General features: G+C 39.8%; 1 protein-coding gene across 1 annotated transcript in view; it reads right to left on the reverse strand.

The window, feature by feature from the left end:
* GRHL2 (grainyhead like transcription factor 2) overlaps window positions 1–25,034 on the reverse strand; it is a 120,658-nt gene that overhangs the window by 83,795 nt on the left and 11,829 nt on the right. Inside the window, exons 4-8 of the mRNA XM_006916641.1 lie at window positions 23,335–23,530; window positions 15,647–15,714; window positions 10,879–11,272; window positions 5,385–5,440; window positions 2,675–2,831 (exon numbers count right to left, since the gene is read on the reverse strand). Of these exons, the coding sequence (XP_006916703.1) occupies window positions 2,675–2,831; window positions 5,385–5,440; window positions 10,879–11,272; window positions 15,647–15,714; window positions 23,335–23,502 (843 nt within the window). The 5' untranslated portion in view covers window positions 23,503–23,530. The remainder of the gene's footprint in view (window positions 1–2,674; window positions 2,832–5,384; window positions 5,441–10,878; window positions 11,273–15,646; window positions 15,715–23,334; window positions 23,531–25,034) is intronic.

Genomic DNA, 25,034 nt, shown 5'->3' on the forward strand with positions numbered 1-25,034 from the left:
CACACTTGCAGTCATTTACTTAATTATTTCAGCCGACGGCAATGTCTTCCCATCGGCTTCAAACTCAGCGAGGACAGGGACAGTGCCACTCACCATAGCAGCCCTCACGCCTGACAAATGACAAATACCAGATATAAGCTTGTGCTTGTGCAGTCAATTCAAAATCTGTCTTATTCCCGACGTGTGTGTAAACACTTGTTACGCAGGAAGCAGATGCTTGTTAGGAAAACTAGTTTAGAAATGTATATCTGTATTATTTGAATTTAAAAGCAGCGTGACCTTCCAAGGCATGGCAATAACCGGAAAGGACACCACTGACTGTGCTGGTGGATCCACAGCTCAGCCAGCTCTTCATTTTCTTCCCTCCCACTTCTTCAAACTTCCATTTACATGTAAAAGTTTACTGGGTGTTCTGCTGTTTGCGTCTGTCTGTTCCAAAATAAAAATAACATTTAAGGTAATCTTTTGTAGCAAATGAATAAATTAGCATTAATAATGGCTTGTTCTTGGTATGGAAATCTATTTCTTCTGTGATAAACAGAAAGGCAGTTTGAAACTGCTATTACCAAGCCTATGCGCTTCCACTTAGATGAAACACAGTTCTGGGAAAGTAACACTGGTAGGTTCCAAGTGCATCCCTCTTTCCTCCAAACCACTTGCCACCTCCCCTCCTCTCTTCCCCCAGAGCTGGGGGCTAAGAAAGATCCACCTGAGAGATGCCATCCTGCTCTCCAAGGGTGTTAGAATGAAGCGCTTAAGGGAAGGAAAGCTCCTCGTTTTAGCCAAAATGAAGCAGAAAGAAATAAAATATCCATATTAAATTGTTTCCATGGTTTCAATAAAGATGAACCCTTGGGAAAGTCCCTGTTGTCATGGCCTGAAAATACTGCCACTACCCGTCCTCCCTCTTTTTGAGGTGATGCTAATGCTGTTAAGAAGGTGTAGGTAAGTTAGACACTTACTCAAAATTTACAAGATTAAAAAAAAATTATCTAGTATCTTCTTATCAGGTATCCACATGCAAGGGTGTTGCATGTAAATTATAGGATATATATCCAGAGGTGGGTTCCAGTCTAAAATGCCTCCGCCTTTCAGCTCTCCATGCTAGCCAACACAGTGCACCTTAGCGGGGAAGAGAATGAATGGGTTCAAGAGTCTAACTGACTGGGATACATCCCGGTTCCCTCACATTTCAGCTATGTAATCCAGACTAGTTACTAGCTTCTAAAAGGCCAAGTTTCCTCATTATAATATAAAAATAACAGTGCCTATTACATGGAGTAGTTTTTAGTTTCAAATTAGTTACTATGTGTATGGTGTTTAACAAAGAGACGGCACACAGAATATATATTTGATGAATATCAGTTGTTACTATGTGGGTCTTATTGTGGTTGTTATTACTATTATGGCATCTCTCCACCTATTATTATTATTATGGCATCCCTCCACCACAGCCTTGATCTTATTAAGGCATCCCTTAATAAGATGCCTATTCTTCTTATTAAGGCATCCCTTCGCCATGGCCTTGACCTCCTATGGGAACATACTAACTCCCTCGGTGGGCACACAGCACAGTAAGCGCCTTCCGATCTGCAATGCGCTCAACCTTGGGTGGGACATTAGCTCCACATCTCCCGGCTCACTCTCAACTGCCCTGCCTCTGACAGCTCTGATCTGGGATTGGCAGCCTTGGAGGGAAGAAGGCTGTTGGATGGAGAAATGAGCAGCGATCCTTCTTGTCTTTCTCATCAAAACCAAGCCAGAAAATCCAGCTGATCCAGACATCACCACTGCAACGATCTTACCAAAAGCTAGCGACAGGCAGGCCAGCCAACAGGGGCCCAGAGACTCTTCTTTCTCTTTCACCTCATTCGTTGCCTCTGCATGGAATCGGGGACGGGGTTAGCTGGGCTGCCCTGCGCTCTGGGGCACAGCACAGCACTCCTCTCTTAGAGGCGGAAGAGATAAGGAGGAGGTAACTGCGGGTAAAGTAAGGTGGGGGTACCGTGCACGCAGCAGCAAAAATCATTCTATGACAGGGCTGGAAAGTCCTTCAGCCTCTCTTCAGAGTTCTTCTATAATCTTCCTTTTCAGTAGAGAGGGATTAGCAGTTCCCTCCCTTCTTGGCAGTAGCGAGAATGCCAAAAGCTGGCAGGCTTCCAGGGCACTTTCATTTCCCACAAATAGGACTAACACTGATGAACGTAAAATTTCTCCAAGTCACCCCTCAGCTGCTGAGTAAGCACTGGGCTGCAGACGGCTTTTAAACAAAGTTGCAAAGGGCCCCAGGACACAGCGCAATTGCATCTTCCTTTACAGACAAGAGCAGCAACAAATATGTTCGAATATGTTCGGGCTTATAGTTACTTGAAAAATTAAGATCCATTGGTTGAAAACAACAACGACAACTAGATAGGCACACAGGCAATGAATGAAGCTGGGAAAATTCCTTGGATATGGTCAGAAAGCATGTTCCAACCACCTCCCTTCCTGGGGTTTATTGGTCACTGATTAAAATGATAAACTACAAGCCAATATGTTCTCTCACCCCAACTCTCTGACATTTGTTCTAGAATTACTTATTTTGGAATTGTTTCCATGCCCTTCCCACAATTGAGGTAACAATTGCATTCATCTGAGCCCTCTGTGCATTACTGGACGAATGTGGCCATACCCTGACTTTGCTGATTGGATGTCGGAAGCATTTGTTGTCTCCGGTCTCACTGAGTGTTATGGCATAAAACTGTCCTTTGTTGAGGTAGGTCATGGGGCCCTCCCCCTGCTTCTGACGGAGAGATTTGGTGGCTTCCAGGGTATACTGAAACGTGCCACTGTGAACAGAAAACAAACAGGGGTCAGATGCACTCACTTGGACGTTTCTGCCTTTCTGATCAATTTCATATCGATACCATGTTGTATGAATATTAACCAATATTTACTCTATTTCAGAGACAAAACATAGCATATGGCAAGAGAGAAGAGACCAGACCGAAGGTCATTGCTAGTACGATACATATAACATTCCTAATAGTGGCCCATAAACCAGATGGCTTAGAAGGGGAGAAAGTCCATGATGTGCCTGGCCAGCTGTGCACGGCCGTGCCGGGAGAACCTCTGTTAGGTCTTAGACGGCAAGTGGTGATGCCTGAAGCTTAAAGATTGATAGAATTTACCACTTTTATCCTAGCAACAAACCAAATGTATGAATGCTTTTGTTCATATACCTGTTTGTTCAGAAATATTTATTTCTGCTACACTGCAGTAAGGCACACAGTGGTGATCCAATAATAAATGCTGTGTATCTTTTCTGACTCATCAGAATCCCTTCATTGAGCCTACCTTCTTTTTAGCTCTTTAATTTCATAGCCTTTAAAAGGCTAAGTGCAAAAATAACTCTCAAAGTTTGCCTCTTAAAATGGCCTACTTACAAGATTATTAGCACAGCTTTCTGTGTTAAATATTTCTTCAATGTTTGATTTTTTTAAACTTTTGTAATGAGAAAAATCTGAAAGACAAAATAATATTCCTCTTCCATGATAAAAATATTAGGCTTAAGCTGATAAACTAAGCAAATTCCAAAATATGTGTCTTAGAACAAGGTGGAAAATAAATCATTTAAGACAGAATCAATTCCACTGTCATTTTGTCTGGAAAAAACAAATTTCTATATATATAGCCAGTGATTCATAAAATTTGAGACCTGGACAAGATATTAGAATTGCCTAGACTGGTAGCTTGCAACTTGTGTGGGGCACAGACTGCTTAAAAAAACAAGAAGAAAGCTGTGAACTCTCTTCCCAGGAAAAAAGTATAATGAACATAAATGGTTTTGAATATAACTTCAGGTGGTTTGTGTCCCCCAAGCCTATCTGCAACAGTGAATAAGAGCCACCTTTGTCATTCTACAGCTGAGGAGAGGGTGAGACACTTGCTCACTCTGCTGGACAATGACGGCAGCAGAAAGAGCCACAAGGTCAAGGGACTGGTAGGTGGGTCAATGCTCTTCTCACTGGCTTGACAGCTGATTATAGAGTGAACAGGATTTACAGCATGCAAATTATATATGTATCTCCACATTGTAAAAGGCAATTTGGAACAGTGGTCTTCCTGCCTCTCTCCTCCCCACTCCACACACCCAAATTCTGACTAGGACTATCTGCGAGGATGACTGAGGAGCCTGAGATTGGAGCAAGAGCCTAAAGGATCAGGACGACTTCAAGTGGAGACAGAGACTAGAAGACGGCCACACATGTAACAGCAAAAGGGCAAGAATACAATGAGAGACGAGGGTTAACGCAAATAGAGGGCCCTGACCACCTTCCTAAGGAATTTGTGTTTGATTCTGTCTGAAACGGTGACTCACTGGAAGTTTTATCATGGAAGAGATGAATTCATTTCTTGCCATCCTCTCCTGCTTTCAGGCAGGATCACAACCGAGGTCTTTGAACATCTAGCTCCTCTACCGAGAATGTTCTTAATTTGCCTCCTTTCCCTGGAAAACTTCTGCTGCTAATCCTTCAAGATCCAGCTCTAATGCCACTTCCTGTGAAGCTTTCACCTACCTCAGCCCCACCCAGGCCTGCAGGTCCTCTCAGCTGTCTGTTTACGTATCTCTGTAGCAGGAGTCATCACTTAGCAAACGTATTGCAATCGTATTGCAATCTGTCCCGTCACTACATTTGTCTCCTCTGAGAGTCTTTTGTAAGAAGTTACATCTTATCCTTAATCCCCATTGCGCTGCTGATCCGTGGAAGACACCGGAGTGTGGGCTAGCTGGAAGTTAGGTATGTGCAAAGTGGAACGGAAAGGGGAAGAAGTTGTCGGGGCAAGGAAATCAGTTACATTGCAATAGTTCAGGAGGAAATAAACGAGGGTACGATGGAGGGGACGGGACAGGTACAAGAGAACATTCAGCACTTGGCGAATGACGTGACAGTGCGGCAGGAAAGCAAGCAGTGCGGCAGGAAAGCAAGCAGGCCCTTCTGCCTCGAGGGGGTGGCTGGCAGAACGCTGCGTCATTAACCACAACAGAAAAAAAAAGCAGGAGACCAGGTGTGAAAGAAGCAGAGCAGAAGGACAGATAACAAAGAGTGCCATTATCCACACGTGAGGTGGAGACACACAAGCGTGAGGTTCAGAAGAACACCAAAGCAGAGATGTCTAGTCACCAGAAGGACGAAGACGGGGTAGAGAACCCAGAAAACTGGTCAAGACTAGAAATAGTATTTTAAAGGTCATTTGTGTAGAGAAAAGAATTGAAGACAAAGGAAATCGGATTGTTCAACAAAAGTATACAGAGAAAAAAGATTTAAAAGTATAACTTGGTGGTACATTTATAGGGTCATCGGTTCCTCGGTGGCCAGGGGCATCTCCTGGTAACCTACCTTGATGTCTGGTCATACATGTATTCCTCAGCCCCAACTGAAGCACTCCGAAATTTCTGAAAAATTTTAAAGTTACCAAATTAAAACAAATAGATGAGTCCTTATGATAAGACAAAAGAAGTGATCTATGTAGCCATACTGTTTTATCTTCACCTAAGAAAATTATACAATTTTTGATACTATTATCTTTAACAGCATTTGTGCATAGAGCATGCATATCACCTGCCCAATGAAAACTATACTCAACACATAATGCATTTGTACTTTGTAGATTATACACATGTCTGCAGGTGTTCTTAAAGTGTTTGCAAGTACTGAAATCATTTCCTCAAGCATATAAGACATCTCTTCCATTTTCCATTAACTCTACAGTCATTCCAAAAGTCACCAATTCTAGGTTAATGGAACACTAATTACAGAGAGGCCACATAGCATAGCAAAAGCAGTGTAATAGAGTGGTTAGGAACATAGTTTCTAGAACGAGACTATCTAGGGTCGAGTTCTAGCTTTTTTGCCTGCTACCTGTGTAAACTGAGGCAAGTGTCATATTTGTCTCCATCTGTAAAATGCCTACTTACAGTGAGTAGAAGGATTAAATGTGCTTCTAGAGGTAAAGTACTAAGAACAGTGTGCCTGGTACACAGTAAGCATTATATGTGTGTATTAAATTCTATTATACAGTAATAACTTAACCATATTCAGTGACCTTTTCTAAGGTCTTCATTATCACCATATTGTACGAGTTAAGCTTTGGGGGAAACCCTAAGTCTTAGTAGTGCATGTGAAGAAGCTTGGGTCCAGAGATGTTCAGTTGTTGTTTATTTAGTGCAAGTAGAATGCCCTTTGCCACACTTTAGAACTTCAAGAGAAGAAGGACAAAAGCCCTAACTCTTGATTCTAAAATGAATATAATAAAATATTGATTTTAACAAAAGCACTTGGTTGGCCATACAACACCTGGTCCTTCCACTGTGACCTTTTTTCAAGTGTCTCTTTCTAAAAAGAAGGTTGTCTTTTTTAAAAAACAACCTTCCTGCTTTTCATTTCTCTGCCATAAACTTCCATTATTTGACCAGCAATTTAAAGGTTTCCTTCTGGGAAACAGTTGCTCGTGGTTATTTCCTAAACTTCCTTCATGATCCCTAGATATCATCTCTAGATATCAGTCTACCCTTATATTACAGCTTATATGCACATACTTTTGATCTTTACTTTTCTCCAGTCTTATAAATTCTTTGGATCAAAGAATTAGTTTGCCCTTCAAAGTTTACCCAAATGCATCCCAGGAACATTTCACAAATACTTGTTGAATGGTTCAATAACCATAACAGAGAATCAAAAATTCAGATTTAGGTTTTTTTTACAATCAATCAATTAGCAAAGCATTCCATGGGAATTTTCTGGGGTTTCACCATCTACTTGGTGCCAGGAGAAATACAGAAAATATATAAGACACTGTCTTGTCTTCAAAGAAATAAAAATTGGTTGGGGGAATGGGTAAGTTCACATGAAAAACAACAATAACAACGAAAGAAACTAAAATACAGCAAATGACTACATATGAAAGTCTATGTTGATTCATTCATTCATTCATTCATTCATGTGTCCTCACTGGAAAGGCACAGAATGGGCATTTCCAGGAAGGAAAGATCAGCAAAATTATAGAAAGATTTCATGGAGATTTGCTCTGACCCTTGGGAGCTAAAGAGAAGTTGGATTAATTGAAAGAATTGAGAGAAAGTAATCCAGGTGAGAGAGGACCGCCATGATTTAAGACAAAATGATGAGTACAAATGTGGTACGTGACAGGGCCAAGGACACAGGCCTGACCTGATTATGAAGGGAGGATCTGGAAATCTATGTCTTTACTGACCAATACAGTAGCCATTAGATACATGTGCTGAAGTTTATTAGAATTACATACAATTGACCATTCAGTTCCTTAGTCAACCAGCCACATTTCAAATACTAAATTGATACATGAGGCTAGTAGCTACCATATTAATAGCATAAAAGAAAATTTCCATTGTTGCAGAAAGTTCTATTGGTTGCAGAAAGTTCAATCGGCTGATATATGAAAAAGTATTTATATTTAATATAGTTAAGAACTAGGAAATTTTGGAGTAGGAGGGTAGCATGATGAAAAGCATTTAAGGAAGTGACTTAGAGGAAGACGAGATGGCATTCTTTGAATGGTCTTCTTTGGAGAAATATGCACTAACCCATAACAATACATGGTGAACCAGTCAGTATTAATGAACATGGCCTTGAATGAATTTATTGTCTATGCCATAGAGCTCAGCAGCCTGAGGATAGGCTAGCCTACTAAAACATATTGAACTTACAAATTCTACAGTTCTAATCCCCCAGGTGATGTGAAAAGGTGGTATACTACAGCTGTTCAGACTCAAAGAGACTACTACACATTGACTGAAATAAAGAATAGTACTCCAATAACCACGAGTGCATGTGAACAAGAAGAACTGTGGGGAAAAAGCTGATATGTTACAGAAACAAAATTACTGTTTTCAAGTTTAAAATTTTTTCCTTGATTCTGTGACCTTATCTTTATAATTAAAAAAAAAATTAAATGTAGAGTCCACTTGATCCTTTATGATCCTTTATGAGACCTGATCATCACATCATGATTCTTTATGAGACCTGATCACATCAATGGATCGCATGGCCCTAAATGACTTAGTATTAAAAATTAGAACCAAAATGTCTGCGCTGTTCTGGCTACAGCTACCAAGTTTCCACAGCTGTTTAGACACCTTTTAATATAATTTATAGAATGCCCAAAGGCAGGTAGGTAGCCTACATCACCTTAGTATGATTTGATGTAGTGCATCTATACATTTCTTAATCATTTGGACCAAACTACTCCCTTCCTGATACCACTATACAAAGACACACACACACACACACACACACACACACACACACACACACACGGATAAATCAGTCTATAATAGCAAATGAAACTTATTAATTCAACAGGGATCCTAGACATTTTAATAGCTTGCCTAAAAAGTACTAGATTTTAGACAAATTTTCGTTAGTGAAATTAACTTGGTGAAATTACTCAGAGCTCACCTAATCTTATAACCTGTAGGCAGTCACAGCTAAAGATCATAAAAGAGCATTCCATTTAATTCACATCAGACTGAAATACAATATGCAATGTAAACTGTTTTCCAAGACTAGGAGAGCAGTTAAAACATTCTAAATATTCCAAATTCGTGGGAATAATCTTCACATTTAGTTTCTGTTAAGTTAGCTTCTCATGCACTTCAGAATAAAACCCAAATACAATGACTTCCTTTCACAAGCCTCTTTATCTACAACACAACACAACCGATAACACATCCCCCAAATAGTATGATGGTTCCGTTGACATTGGATCACATCCATGGACTCTTCTGTGACTAATGGAATATTTCTAAACCCTATGAGAAAAACATCAGTGGCAACCTTTCAATGGAAAACCATGTACTTCACATTCCCATGTGGAGTGATTTGCTTTTCCTAAGGAAGCACCCCTGACTGCTTAAGGGCAATCAAATATTCAATAATACCAAAGACCCTATGAGATCCTTTGCTCGATTAAAACAAAAAAAGTTTGCTAACCATTTTAAGCAATACAGCGCAGGAAGCTAAGGAAGCTAACTTTAAGACCTTTTTTTTTTTTTAAATTACAAGGACATTGAAAGTTTGATTATAAAGCTACCAGAACCCAAGAAATACAATGACCTCTTAAGGGCAGGGAATTTATCATGTCTCACCCTGCTCATTCCCCAGTTTCATAGAATACAGCAGGCGCTCAGGATGACTAGTGTGTGGGCTGCTAGTGCAACTTATCTACCCCAACTTTCTATCAATGCCGCAGAGAGCTAATCCCTTTTGTTCCTCTTTTCCCCATCTGAAAGATAAGAAATATCTAATGACATAGATAAGAACACTCAGATTAAAAAAAAAAAAAAAAAGTCTTAAGCAATGGAACTAATGAGATTAGAAGGTCCCGCACAGTTTCTCTGAGAGCGAGAGACAATGGTTAAGGGCATTGATCCTGGAGGAGAGGGCTTGTGATGAGCCCTACCTATCTCTCCCACTCACCACAGTATGACCATGGGCACAGTGATGCTCTCTGTGCCTTAGTTTCCTCATTTGGAAAATGGAAATGACTATAACAGTACCTACCTCATTGGGTTTTTGTGAGCATTATATGAGTATATGTCACTTAGAATGATGCCCAGCACATAGTAAGTGATCCTCAAATGTTTAGTATTTTTAAATATTATTATTTAAGGATTTATTCTCAACCTCAGATAACTGCATTTTGTCCCAATGGCAACTAAATGAACGGCAGGCCGCAAGTATTTAGCACACTCCCACCACACTCACTCTTCTTTAGGAAATTACAAACCACACGTTTTCCCCTTCAGCCACTGTCTTTTCTTAGTGCAGGTAAACTGAAAAAATGGGAAGTCAATGATCATCATCTCAAATGCAGAGGCATTGTACCTAAATGTTGGAGAAGATGACCTGATTTTTAAAAAATGCATTATATATTCTGCATCAAAAATCAGAGAGATGATCCACAATATATCAGCAATTGATGTTATAAATCACAATTTGTGATATATGCCTACCGTGGAATACTATTTAGCAATTAAAAAAAAAACTATTAATACAAGCAACAACACAGATGAATCTCAAAAATATTATAAGTGAAAGACGACAACATAGAAGACTATATATTCTATTATCCCATTTGTATGAAATTTTAGAAAAAGCAAAACTATACAGACAGAAGGCAGATTTGTGCTTCCAAGAGCAAGGGGGTTCAAGGAAATTTTTAGGATGATAGGACTTTTTATTGATTCCCATGTTGGTTACACAATACCAATAATTTCAAACTGTGCACCTAAAACATGTGATTTTAAAACAAACATGTGATTTTAAAACAAAGCAATCAGAGATCATTGTTTCTGTAAATTCTGAGGGCACATGTGAAGAATATGTTGTTTCTATAAAGTACAAAGTACGTATATACACAGTCAATCATTGAAAATACAACTTCTTTCTTCAGACAAAGTTGTAAAGAGTTATATTGTTTTAAAAAAGAATGAGCAGGCAACATCTTTAGCTACCATTGGAGGTTACAAAATAGAAGAGGTCAAGGTAAAAACTTTACAAAGTAGAAGTTTCCTCACAAACATAAATATTTCATTTTAAAACTAAAACTAAAACAAAGGAATCTGTCATCTAAGAGTCAAAAAAAAAAATAGAAAAATTCCTCCATATACCTAGACCAATGGTTTATTAAAACCTGTTTATAACGAAAGATATGGACAAACACATTTTTAAAAAATAACCCTAAACTCACGGTTTAATTCATTCATCCCACTTAAAAAACAAATAGAGGGGGAAAAAACTCTCTAGGGATTCTGAGTTTAGGTTCCAGCTACTGGTGAAAGAGCCAGGGACTCACCTCTGTGGTTCCATCTTTGAAGCCCTCGCTGTAAGTGCTGTCCGGGGTGCTGCGCTGGTCATCCTTGAGGTAGGTGCTGTGGCTGGCCATGGAGGGCACACCGTACTGAGTCTGTTCAAAGATAACCACACGCTGCTCCTCGCCGTCTCCCCGGGGATAGTGCACGGGTGGGCCCATGAAGACCGGTGTGAAATCCTCAGCTTTCACCACCGTGATTCCGGACACGGGGACGATGGCAGGGCTCTCGGGGATGTTCGTGCCATAGTGTTCCCGTTTGGAATTCTCCAGGTGGTCTTGATTTAGGGAAAGGTTCACTGGAACAGTCTTTAGGACCTGCACGCGGTTTTCTCCTCCGCTCAAATTACTCTGGGCTTCACTGGTGCCGAGACAGTTCCTGTGAGTTTAAATCCACCCCACAACATGATAGAATTAGAAAAGTTACCGTTTTGCAATTCTTAACAGAATAACTGATGCTGGCAATAATCAACGGATGTGAACACCATTAAAGGAAAGATTGATGGTGAACTTTATAATGGGATGCAATGGATCTTTGCATCTCTAGAAATAGGACGACTACACATGTGTTCCTCAATTTATCATGCAATCAGCCCATCTCTAAAGCACTATTACAAAAATAAAAATAAAAATAAAAAAGGACCTTAAATCTAAGCAAGCCTTCACATCTACCTTCCAGCTCTCAGGAAGTGAGGGAGCTGGAAGAAGGACTTAGACAACATCAAAAAGAAGCAATCAGACAAACCAGAATGTAACATGTCTTACTGACCTGTTTCTTCAGTAAGTCACAGGCATGAAAAAAGGAAAAAGGGTGGGAGACTTGTTCTGGATTAAAAGAATTTTAAAAGACATAACGATCAAACGTGATGAGTAGATCTTGTTTGGATTCCGATCTCAATAAACCAAAGAGGCATTTATGAAGCAGTGGGATTTTTGAGGCAATTGAATATGGACTAGGGCTTACGCGATATTAACGAAGTATATTAATGAGTTAGGTGTGATAAGTATTTTGATTATGTAATAAAATGTCCCTTTTTTTAGAGATACAAATCACAAGTAGAGATAAAATGACATGAGGTCAGGGGCTTATTTTAAATACCACTGCAATTTAAAAAAGGGGGGGGCGGTTAGGAAAGAGAGAAAAAGTACAGATTAAGCAGATGTACAAAAACTTATCGCTGATGAACCCGGAGGATGGGATGGGTATTCGGGGGTTCACTATACTATCATCTTTACTTCGGTATGTGTTTGAAAATTCTCAAAAGAAAATGTTTTAAAATAGCTTTTTTAAAAACACGGGAGGGAAACTAACATGATATTTCAACAGGGGTAGGAAGGGTACTTTTCACCTTCCTGTGGGCGGAACTCAAAATCTAGAAGTCGTAGGAAAAAGAAGACGATGAGAATTTATCAGTAAAATATTTTCACTAAATTAAGAACTAATATGAGCTTATTGATATCTTTAGCATTGAATTACTTTCAGGGTTTGAAGAAGTGGTGTAACTGGGCTTTTGCAAAACAACACCTCTCAGATCTCAGACCTCCCAGCTGGTACAAAGAGAAAAATGACGATTTAGAAAATTAGTTCTTGCCAGGCTAGGATGAAATATTTTCATTTATACTAAAGAATTCTGGGAGTGAGCAAAAGCAAAGAGAGCCTTGTTAATGGAAGATTACTGTTGATAGCAAAATGATTTTACTAGCAAAGTCCCTGTGGTCAGTCAAATTTGGGGCTACCTCTCAGTTATTTATGGATTATTCTGATTGATACAGAGAGGAAAATACATGTTCTGCATGGAGCCCTGTCTCCAATGTCTGCTTTTTTTAAACTAGCATCTTCTTTCTAGGGCTTACTGGCATCTCTCATGGAAAGAAAATATTCTAATAAAATTGGTTCTTCCAAGAATTGAGCTCTCCAGCCTCCTCTCTATAAAGGAAGTCCATTAGCCTCTGAGCTAGCCTATCTCTCAAGCAGGACTTGGTATTTTGGCTTTGATTTTTTTCAGATAAAACTTCAAAGCGAAGCTTGAGGAAACAATGGCTCCACGTGAAAAAAGCCAACAGAAAAATATCTAAACTTCTTTGAGACTGTCACAGACCTGTAGAAATTACTCTAGAAAATTATCCTTTAAAAAATAAAATCGCAAATCTACAAACATTCTGGTTTTAAATAATAACCTGCTTTCATGGCCAAATCAATCAGTAAATCTGAATATAAGACACAGTGAAAATTTAGAAATTATGTTTAATCTGAATCCAGTTAGCTGGAGGATGCAAAAACCCAGACCACCCATTCATATCGGCATTTCCTAAACCCCATTATTTAGAACATTGCATGGAATGTTAATAAATGTTCCTCAAAGAAAGGAGTCCATGATAACATCAGTATTAAAACAAAATAACAACAAAAAGCAATTGCCTAACAAGACCACCCTGGTGGGTCGCAAACATCCTGAACAGGGTAGAGGCCCCCCAGGTGTTCCTTCACCTGCTTAACTGTAACCCAGAATTTCTGAAGCTCATTTTATCCCAGACCTTTTAGTGGAAGATTAACCATTGCTACTTGTAGATAATGTCCTACAAGTTGGGTGTAGAAAGGTTGGTCTCCATCGATTAGCTACCAAAGCAATTACCCAGTTTCCACTCGTCTGGGCTTTGCACAAGCATGCTCTTACTGGCTTGGCCACAATATTCAAAGTTAATCGATTCCTCTATAGTTAGGGTCTACTTTAGCACAAATTTCTTAATTTTTTACTTCATGCAAAATTTCTGAAATCTAAACAAGAAACACAAGTAAAAAATGTGGAGTGTTCTTATAAACGAATAAAAAAGCAAACTATAAAGTGGTATAAATCTTTTCGATTTCTTATTATCATACGACAAGGAAATAACAGACTCAGCACCATCCTATAATGTGTAATATCCCTCTGCAAAACAGCATTGGCTTTAGAAGCTGATGCCAGAGAAAGACGTCCAAAAAAATGGATGATTAGAACAAATAAGAATTGTGAGATACTGACTCACCTGCAATAAAATTTAAAATTAAATCAAATATTTAATATGAGAAAAAAATGCAATGCTAAGAATGAAGCATTAAATATACTTTTAAAAAAAAATCTGGATTATGTCGTTAAGATTCTATTTCTCAAAGCAGCAGCTTCTGTATGCAAACAGTTATAATGATACCATGTTAGCTCATGGCACCTTAATTCACGAATGCACTGCAGAGCAAATGATATCCTTCCAAACCACATGCGGCCAGTCTACTAAGTCATAATCAGTCTGTACAAGATGGTTTTGTCTATACCTCATGGCCGGCTTTTTTAAAAGTGCTCTATTGAAATCACAAAAATAAGCATTAAAATACAAGGAGTGGCTATCACTTGTTAATGGTATTCTAAAAGATACTTTAAGAGAACATGGCCTATTCTGTCTGTTATGACCCAGACAGAGTACACATCTTAGACTTGTTTTTCCTTGATCCCTTAATGATTGCTGATATAGGACTCGGCAGACAGCATATGCTCAGCTTAATACTTACTGGCTAGATGAAAGAAAAGTTACAGGACCCGAAGAGCATCAGCCTCTTTCTCCCTGTCATCACTACTACCAACTAGGACCCAGGGCCCCAGAGCAGCAGGGAGCATCAGAAGATCCCTGTGGAGCTGCAAATCAGAAGCGGGCGGCCTTTGTCTTCTGCTGGGGTCTACCTTAGAGGTAATGCACACAGATCGGGGCTGCTGGTTGGTGGGGTGACCCCCACTTCTAGTCATTTAATGAGATCATAATGTCACAAGCAGTTCCTATCGAGGCCAGGTAAGATTCTGATGTATGTGCTAACAGGGGGTTTCACTTCTCTTGGCTTCATATTTCAATTTGGAAAAAAGCCTTCAATAGAAAAACACTGCAGTACCTACATCCCTCTGCAGGGGAAGAGATGCATTTGATTGGCTCGTTGGGGAGAAGTAGCAGAGCAAGGTGGTTGAGTTCCTTTCTATTTGAATCATCTTGTCCAAAGAGAGGAGACACTCCAGACACCCCTGCCGTGCCACGAGAGGTCTGTCCCATCAAAGAGACCTGAAGCCCTGTCTGGGACTAGATGAGTAAGCATATCTAAGGCAGGAATGAAATGTTAGAAATTGTAGATTTAAAATCACATTCTCTAACTAGCTTCATCAGAAATAAAACAGTTTCTTTTTTCCTTTTTAATTTCAATCTGTCTGCCTGTGTTTTGTTTTTCAATTGATTCTTATTTAGGACCGCAGGAAAGGGGTGCTACATAATGATGTCCCAACATCTTTCCTGCCCATACCCTGACAGTCTGCTGCTACCCAGCGCTGCCTGCCTGGGCCAAGAAACAGCCCTGCCTCGTTCCTCTCCCCTCATCGAAAGCAAGCTGCAAGTGTCTCATCCCCTCAAGGGCTTGATCACACCTACAGAAAAGTTCACCCTAGCAGTGGACTATCTTGCTGGCATATCACCTCTAACTCTGGGAATTTCCCGCCTCCTTGGAAGGGGTTAGTATATCTAGAGCCTGTGCATCCAAAGGATGCACAACCAAAAAATGCAATTTGCTCTCCCTACCGAGGCATCCAGTTTCGGTCCAGACTCCAAAAGACAGAAAAAGGAGACTATGCTTCTTGATCTCATCTCTTCTCAGAAACAAAAATTAGCGTTTAATACTGTTGTTTAAAAAAAAAAAAACAAAAACATAGAACAATAGTTATTTTGGGAGCTTTACATAACACTGTACCTTTTGTCCTGGTCTTCTTGGCTGTCACTTGCTTTGCTTACAGACAGCAGCCTCTTGTCTCGAGGAACCTGAAAACATCAGCAACCACCAGTCAGACTTACATAGGTGCAACCACGACCACGTGCAGAGCCAGACACCAGCATAAGCAAAGAAACCAGAATGCAATGCTCTTCAGGAGAAGTAGCAGATTTGCCATAGCCAGGAGATGGTTAAAGTTTAAGTACGTGGCAATGGCAGCGGGCCAGACACAAAGGGGTGATGATAAACGGAGGGCTACCACAGTCATGATTCTGCTGTGCATTGCTGACACGGGCCAACTCTCCCTGGACCTGAGCTACTGCTGAGCCCTCCCCACTTTGGGAGTTGATGGAGGAAAGAAACACAATAAACGGAGGGCGAATCTGAACCTCTGTGCTCTGAGCAGACAGAAAACATCTTGGAGTTACAACAGGCATCCTGTTAAGGAACAGGGACTGACCCTCTACTCTGATGAGGGACCTCGGGTGCCGACATGAAGCGGAGCGAACTGGGCATGGGGCTGCACTGTCCACTGAGGGACGACGTCTGATATTCTTGGACCACCCTTTACCTACACTCCCTACATAGCTCTGGGACTTGCTTCCACAATTTTTCTTCTAATACACCTTTATTATTGTCTTCACAACCACGATGCCAACACGTTGCCTCAAAGATTATCGAATAAGTACACTTAAGGGGCACCCCCCCCCGCCAACCAGCTATGTTTCTAACTGTCATCTAATCACCCCACTGCAGCTCAGATTGTTTGCATATCTCTGCAAACAATCTTTGCAGTTTGCAAACATGGGAAGAGGAGGTTTGGATTTCTTTGGTTGGTTGGATAGTTTTGGGTTTTTGGTTTTGTTTTTCCTTCTAGCCAAACTCCTTTGTACTCAAAACTCAGTCTTCACAATTTTGACATAAAAGAGCACTAATGAGAAGCACCCCTTCTCTGAATTCCCCTAGCAATTCTCATGGTTTCCACTCACCTGACTATCTATGCAAGCCCAGTCAGCTGGACAAGGGAGGCAACATAATAGGGTGGCTAAGAGGCGAGACCCAGACTGAACTGTCTGGGTTCGAATCTCCAGCTCTGCTACTATCTACACTCTGCCTCGCTTTCCTCATCTGTAAAACAGGCTTAATGGTAGAGTTTTATATCTTACAGGGTTTTTAGTAAAATTAAATGAGTTAATTTTTAAAAAATGTTTAGAGTCTTTGGTACTTTATAAGTATTTGTTAAATAAAAATAAGATAAATTCATTGTAAGTTCATTCACATGTCAATGTTGAGGGTCTGCAATGTACCGGGCATTGCTCAGTGTTAGACAGAAATGAAGTGGATATAACATAGCTCCTATCATCTACTGAAGATGACAGATAAACACAAAATTTCAATACCCAGCACACCTATGGTCACAGTAGCATTATTCACAATAGCCAAAAGGTGAAAACAACCCAAATGTCCATCTACAGATTAACGAATAAACAAAATGTAGTATATATATACATTAGAATACTACTCAGCCTTAAAACTGAAATTCTGATACATGCTATAATATGAATGAGACTTAAGGATATTATATTAAATCCCATGTGACTCAAATTCATCTACTTCCCTCCAGATGCCTGTTTCCTGGTTCAGCCTCCAAAATCTCTTCCTGGACTGCTACATCAGCCTCCTAATGGTCTCTCTTTCACTTCGTCCTTACAAATCCATTCTAGATTCATTAAGAAGATTCAGAGAGACCTTAAAAATGCAAGCCTGGTTCTCGTTCATCACTGCTTCCCATTATTCTCAGGAACATGGCCACCAAAAAGTCTTTCACCTCAACTTGGGTGGCCCTCATCACTACCATGCATACAGACACACTGCCTGTCTGGCCGTGCAATGCTCATTCTCAGACAGAGCCAGCACACGAAGTCCCATCTGCCTGGAACACACCCCACCCCACTCCCCACCTATGCTTTCTCTGAGCTAATTCACGAGCATGCTTCAAGTCTCATCTAAATGCATATCCAAAGTTAGACTATAATTTCCATGAATGTCCGCCTCGTGCATGGTTATGTCCCGAGTGCCTGGAATGTAGCAGGCCCTCATTAAATACTTGTTGAAACAATGAATCGATCAGTCAAAATGTCCTGGAAAAGACAGAACCCAAGAAACAGAGGAAATAGGGATTCCCAATACTAAAACATGTTAGCAACCCCCAAAAAGGCGGGAAGCAAATGCCACCGTTGCCAAGGCGCATGGAGGAGAGCGCTGAGCATTCCGCTCCACCCCCCACGCTGGGAGCCATGCAACTGAGGCCATACTAACCTTTGGGCCCACTCCTACCTGGGAAACTCAGAACCATGTTTACCTTTGGTCTGCCAAAGACTGTCCTCCACAGAGAAACTGAGACCTCTGAACTCGGGCTCCTCTCCAGTCTAGACCCACATCACCATCTATCCTGGACATTCTACAAGCACACCAAATTCCACACACACATCTCTCTCTCCCCAAAGCCTTTCTCCTGTACTCCCCACCTTGGTGAACCTGGGGATTTTCTCGGATATCTTGATCCGAGTGATGGGGTTCCCCTGCCAACTCATAGACACACACAATCAGTTGCTAGCTTTTACTCAAACAAATACTTGATGATTTCCTGAACATAATGCTTTGTCTCTAGTGTTTATTTTGGTGGCTGACTTAGTGACAATCTGACAAATGCCGATCCAGAAAAACCCCACCACCATGCTTACTGCAGGTTGTCATCATTTTTCAACTGGACTATCCCGATTGACTGCTCACTGGATTCTCTGCCCATAACCCACCTCGCTCTGCTGCTGCTGCTGCTGCTCCTGCTGTAATATGTGTAAATCATTTCTCTAATCTACCAGGCCTATATTCAAGATCCTTCAATCTCAGAGGAAATGATGCCAAATAATACGATAGAAGAATTACAGGATATTTCATTTTCTTCTTTAAGCTTTCCTGCATTTTCATGTAAACTTAAAATGAAAAGCTATTTTGAAAAATTTCAACAGCTTATGAATATTTATTAACTCACTTATTCATGCATTCATCCAGCAAAAAGAAAGGCCATGCACCTAGCCCTGGACACCTTTTTGAGAAAATAAAGCCCAGCCCACCTGGCCTCTTCCAGAGGGATCCACTGCCTTCCTGATCAATCTTCACTGCCCATCCCCTTCAGCTCAGCAAGACCGATTACCTGGATTCCACTGAGAGCAACCATGTTTTCTCATCTCTTGTTCCCTTTGCCTGAAATGCTCTCTCTTCATCTGTCCACCTGACAAACCCTCCTCTGTTCCCCAGTAGAGCACGCGTTGCTTCCTCTAGAAAACCTGAACTCTTTAAGGAGGTGCCACTCTTCTCTCACTGCTCACGGAGCACGTCCCTGTTACTGCACTAACTGCCACACGCTGTGGTTGTAGCTTTATAGAACTACGCCTGCCCTGGACTGTGATCTCTCTGAGGTGTTAAACTGGGTCCCATCTGTCTTTGGATATCAAATTCACCTCCGTAATATCTACTACCACTGCTAGAAGGTCACAGCTGATTAGTGAATTTCTGTAGAATGGAAGGATGGATAGATGGTTGGCTAGCTGGTTGGCCAGATGGATAAATGGATGGCCTTATGGGTGGACAAACAAACAAACTAAAAAACTGGTTTCCAGCAGTACCAGATCAACAGAACGGATGGAAATCAACTGGCCAGGAAAGCATGTTTTCACTAGAGCTAGAATCAGATGATTGTGAACCACCGGCTCCATCAGGAGAAAATAAAGTGAGATAAATGCATAAGTTAGTTATTTTAAAAATAACTAACTAATGGAATCTGTCATGTTCTTCTGTCACATCTAAAATTCATCAAAAGCTCACTCTTGACTTTAGAGCTGCTATTGACAAGTAGCTTGAACTGGATAGAAAACTGAGCTAGTATTTGAGCCCCTAAATTATGAAAGATTCTAGCAATTTGGCTATTTTTATAATAGATATAATCTAAGTAGCTTCAAATGTATATTTTTAAAATTTGAACCCATTTTCAAATGGGTTCAAAACAATGGTAGACAGTATAATGGACTGAACTGTGTGACCCTAAAGTTCATGTTAAAGCCCTAACCTCCAATGTGACTGTATTTGAAGACGGGGACTCTAAGGAGGTAATTAAGGTTTAAATGAGGCCATAAGGGGGGGCCCCTAATTCGGTAAGACCAATGCTCTTATAAGAGGAAGACACCAGGAGTAAATGCACAGAGAGAAAAGGCCATGTGAAGACACAGCAAGAAGACGGCCAACTGCAGAGGAGGAAGGAAGAGAAGTCTCACCAGAAACCAACCCTACCAGCACCCTAATCATAGACTTTCAGCCTCCAGAACTGTGAGAAAATACATTTCTGTTGTTTAAGCCATCTAACCTGTGATAATCTTTTGTGGCTGCCTGAACAGACTACTACAGTGTAATGGAACAGATGTTAGGAAATGTACAGGACCTACTTGAGACCTTGAGTAAATCTGACTTAGTTACCTGAACTATAAAATATAAAACAGGATGGGCTTCCCTGCAATGATCCTGTGGTGACAGTTTAAATTGCAGGTGAAAAGACTTTGAAATGTATAAAGTATTATACCAAGATATGCCTTTGCCAGCTTCCAAGGACAGGGACCAGCATTTCTTGAGTGCGTGCTGTGTGTCATACACGCTTTTCTATGACAAAGCCCACTTCTATTCCTGAGGAGCAATATACTCCAACCTTAGGAATAAAAAAAATGATGCATGGTACAAAAATAATCAACTAGCATTCCAAAGAGGTATAAAAAGTCTATAGAATTTAAATAATAATGTGGCAGTAATTGTTACAATAAAACGACTTCCCAAAATTTACTCTCGTAAAATAGAACCTCTTTTCATTAACATTTTACTTTACTACAGAAAGGTTTATCCTCAAAGTAGATTTAACTTTGTTTTAACTTTAACACCAGCATATATACGCTGTGAATAACCAAGGGTCGACTAAGGCCTGAAAATAATCATTTGGATGCAAAGTTTTTGGAAAGAAGACTAATTCTTTAATGTTTAAAATGTTTCCAGTATAATTATAGTAAAGCTTATATGAGATAAAAGAAGCCGTGTAATTTACTAATCCACAGTCTTAGAAAACATTTTATTTAGATATTTTACATCCTAAATGAATAAATTAATCCTGGAAAATATTAAGTCAACAGAAAGAGTTATAAACTTGGTTACAAATTGAGTTTTATGTAAACTCCCTACTCTACATCTCAAAATATTTACAGGAAGGAATATTTCAATTCATTTGACTATTAAAAACATACAAGAGGAAAGGCAATCCAGCACCATATTTACCAATACTTAATTATTCTCTGAACCTATGGGAAATAAATTCATTGCTTTCATAAATTACTAATTATTTTTGTTCTGACGTATGTCTTTATTAATACAAAAGAATTGACATCTAATACAGATAATATATTGAATTATATCCATTTCTCAGCAATGAAATAAAATCTATTTTAAGAATAGAACAATATATTTCTTCAAAATATGTCTTAATATATATCCACCAAGTTTTATGAAACTGTTAATTAACATATTATTTTAATATAGTTATAAAAGAAGTTGTAATGACCAAAGTGATTAAATCTGGGTCACTTTAATGATGTGTTACTAGATGCTAAAAATTGATAAAACTCTCAAGTTTTCACTATTTTTTTTTATCATAAAATTGCTTTGTGATTTATTTCTAAGGATATGACCGCTTCTGAACATTATGTATTAACACAAAACTCTAATAAAGCTGAACCCTCAAGAAATGGCCCAGGAGTCTAATTTGATAAGTTTTATAGTTCTGTACCATCTTCAATAAATTTTGAAATTTTTCACTCCAAAACATGTAGAATTCATCCTTGTATTTTTCAAATGAGCTCCTCAGTCAAAAAAGGGTTAAAAATATAAAAGAATCACAAACAAAAAAAAGGAGAGAGAAAGCCTACCATGAAACCATCTTTGTTTTGGGGGCTCATTTTTTTCAGCCGCTACCTACTTGTTCACTGGAGGAAACTGTCCTTCTTACGTGAAACATAGTTTAGGCTCTAAAACACCCTTTCATCTAGAGCCCAAGTCTTCCAAAGTTACAGTCCCTTCTTGCTATGCCGGGAGCCACATCGGGAGTTTTTCACCTTCACAAGAGGACTGTCAAAATCTGCTAATTCCACTCTTGGTAAGGGGAAAAAGTCAGCATAGACTGGCCAGGGTACCAGTGGAATGTCCTTCATATATTTCTCCTGAACTTTATGACAATAAAAGATAAGTTTATTTGAGTTAATAATACCTCATTTTATGTACCCTGGATGGGCTGACCTGTCAATTACTCATATCTTGTTTTTCATCTTAGGTAAGGCTAACTTAGCATGGCTTTCATTCATCTCCCCACAGAGGGAGCCATCCTTGGTATTTTAATGAGGAAAATAGAAAGAAGATGGGAAAAAAAAGAGTGATTATAAGGAACTCTGGCAGAAGAGTAGGCCTGGAGGAAGTGTCAGAGTTGGTGGTAGCGGGAGGTCTTCTGAAAGCATGAACATTGGTTTAGGAGAGATACAGGGAACAACACAACTTGAAAAAGTAGAGACTGCTGGAAGGAAACAGGAAGTAAGAAGCAGGAAGGAAACAGGAAACAGGAACTGAAGCTTACTACAAGGAAAATTGTTCCTCTGGGGTGATATTCTAATCATGGGGATGAGAGAGGTAAGGATTTAATCCTTATTCTAAAATAGTTCACTGTGTCCAACTAGCAAAATAAACACTGCCATTCTCACCTTAGTACCGATTCCCAGCCTCAACCAGCGAGCAATAAATCTCCTCATTCAGTAAATACTTGTTGATTTTTTATATTTCCCTGGTTCTAAGGGAACAAGTCATACCAGATATAGCCGTAGTTGAGATGGACCATTGTTTGTCGCTTGATTTCCTGAACTACTCCTATTTTGAAGGTACTGCATGGCAGGTATTTTTGTAATATAACTAAATTACATTCATTTTATTTTAAGCATTGTTCAAAATAAATATTTAGTACTCATCAAAATAAACGCAGACAGGTAGGGTTGTAACAAAATTGGGTTTTGGAATTGCTGCAAAACTCTACCCCAAAAGCATTCATTGGAATTCCTTATAAAACTGAAATGTCTAGAAACCCTGAATGTTTCTTTTAAAACAGAGATCTAAAAGCAACCTAAACGCTCGATAACTGAGAATGACTAAATTATGGTAAGCTACACAATGTCATATTCTTTTTTCATAATGCAATATTCTTTATTCACTAAAAATAATAATCATAAAGTAAAAACAGCGGCAAGAAAGTATTTGCAAATATGACATAAAGAAGGAATTATAAGTAGGTGATATGTATGCATGCAAGCTGAGAACACAGAAATAATTATCCCAAATGAAAACTTCCTCTGGGTGGGTGGCGAAGTTATGCTTCATCAGTGGGAAAAAAGAGAAGCAATGGGAACAGGAGGATACTGAATTCCCAGGAAGTTTGTAAATGCTGTCAGTTCTCTGGCCTGAGAAGAAGAATCTGTGCCCTCTTCCCACCACCAAGGGGAGGCCAGGAGCAGGAAGAGGAGGGAGTGGAACTGCTCACGTACCTTGTAGTAGTCATACAGCAGGCCCAGGGCAGCCGCGCTGTCCTCGTCCCCGTTAATGCTCATCATGGCCTTGGTGGCCGCTGTCAGGGGATTCTCCAAATACGACTTCCAGGCTTCATCCTCACTGGTGTAGGCTCTTCGGGTATTGAATGGAGGGTCACTGGGCATGGGCACTAAGGCCACCAGTCGTTTGTTACTGTGAAAGCAAGAGAAATGTGAACTCCATTATCAGAGAAATGTTCCTATTCCCACTAATAATATACACATAATATGGTTAATTTGTACGTTCCCTGAATGGAGAAGGGAACATTAAAATTAAAGTGACTGCCACATTGCATTGATAAAAGTCACTGATTTATTTTTTCACTTTCTATGACAAGTAAGAATGATCTTTAAAAGGTTGTATAAGCAGTGTAAGTTGGTCCCTTCACACTTGGTTTTCCATATCCAATCATTCTAGGGTCAAAACATTTTATTTCAGTACTTTCCATTAATGAATATTAGAATGAAACCCTGTGAAGAAGTAGGTTTCATTTAATTCTGTTGTAATTATAAATATGTGCAGTACATTAAACATAATCATATGTCAATGATTATTAAAAATTATCCACTTTAATCTACATTTGAAATTGCTAGTGAATTATAGGCCAATCCAAAAGTCTTTTAATTTAAAAAGGCAATATAAGCTACTTTGCAAGCAAGACATAATAAAGATGAAACAACTGTGATGAGACAGACTTTATATGTGAATCCAGTGTTGCCACAGGATCCTACTATGTTTAAATGACATAGAAGCTACATGTTTTAAAAATCATCATGGAGAGTGAGGAATGCGTCTGGAGAAGTTTCAGTAGAAGTTTCAGGAGAAAATTGACAGAAAGGGGCTGAAGTAATCATTCATTAATCCTAACCAAGCCAAATCTGAGTAAATCAGGAATTGACAAACAAGGCAATTTCTTAAGGAGGATGTGGTGACTCCAACATCCAAAGACCACAACAGTCCTCAGCAGCTGTCTGATCAGGACCCCAGCTGTCAAATAGAGAAACCTGGAGAGACTCTGGCCCTCATCCATGGGCCCTCCTTCCCTTGTTCACTGAAATGGAAATGAAATGGAACAATGAGACATTGTATTTCAGTAACCCCTATGTCCGCTCCTAGTAACAGGACACAGACAAGTGACAGGACTGGTGAAGGCAACATCTATACTAACCAATGGAAATTCAGCCCCAAGGGCCTTCAACAGTCATTCAGTTCTAAAAGAGGTCCCTTTTTGTTGACATTCCTACAGGGCCTTCCAATGGTAGATGGTCTCTCAGTTCGCTTTGTAATGAGAACCGGTGTGAACCTTCAACAGCATGTTGAGGGTCCTTTAGGTGCTGTCATGGTGCCGTGCATGGTGTAAGGTCATAAAATGACGCTGACTTTGGTAAAATATATTTGGAGACAGGGGCAGGAAATTCACAATTAGCTGGTGAAATTCTAGGCTAGATGGTCTCCAGGCTCCTGGTTTGAATTCTCTGTGCCAGTAGTTTGATAGAACTGATTGGGGAGAAAGAGAATATTAACCTAATTGCAAGGAAATTGAGTGAAAAGGATGTAATCAGGTTTCTGGAGGTAAATGAGAAAAACTCTGAAGGAAGGGTTTAGTAACCATTAGGCGGTGCGGTGGCCTGGGAGCAGCGCCGGCCTCGGGAGCAGC

This window comes from Pteropus alecto, unplaced genomic scaffold, assembly GCF_000325575.1.
Source record: "Pteropus alecto unplaced genomic scaffold, ASM32557v1 scaffold164, whole genome shotgun sequence".
Classification (NCBI taxonomy): domain Eukaryota; kingdom Metazoa; phylum Chordata; class Mammalia; order Chiroptera; family Pteropodidae; genus Pteropus; species Pteropus alecto.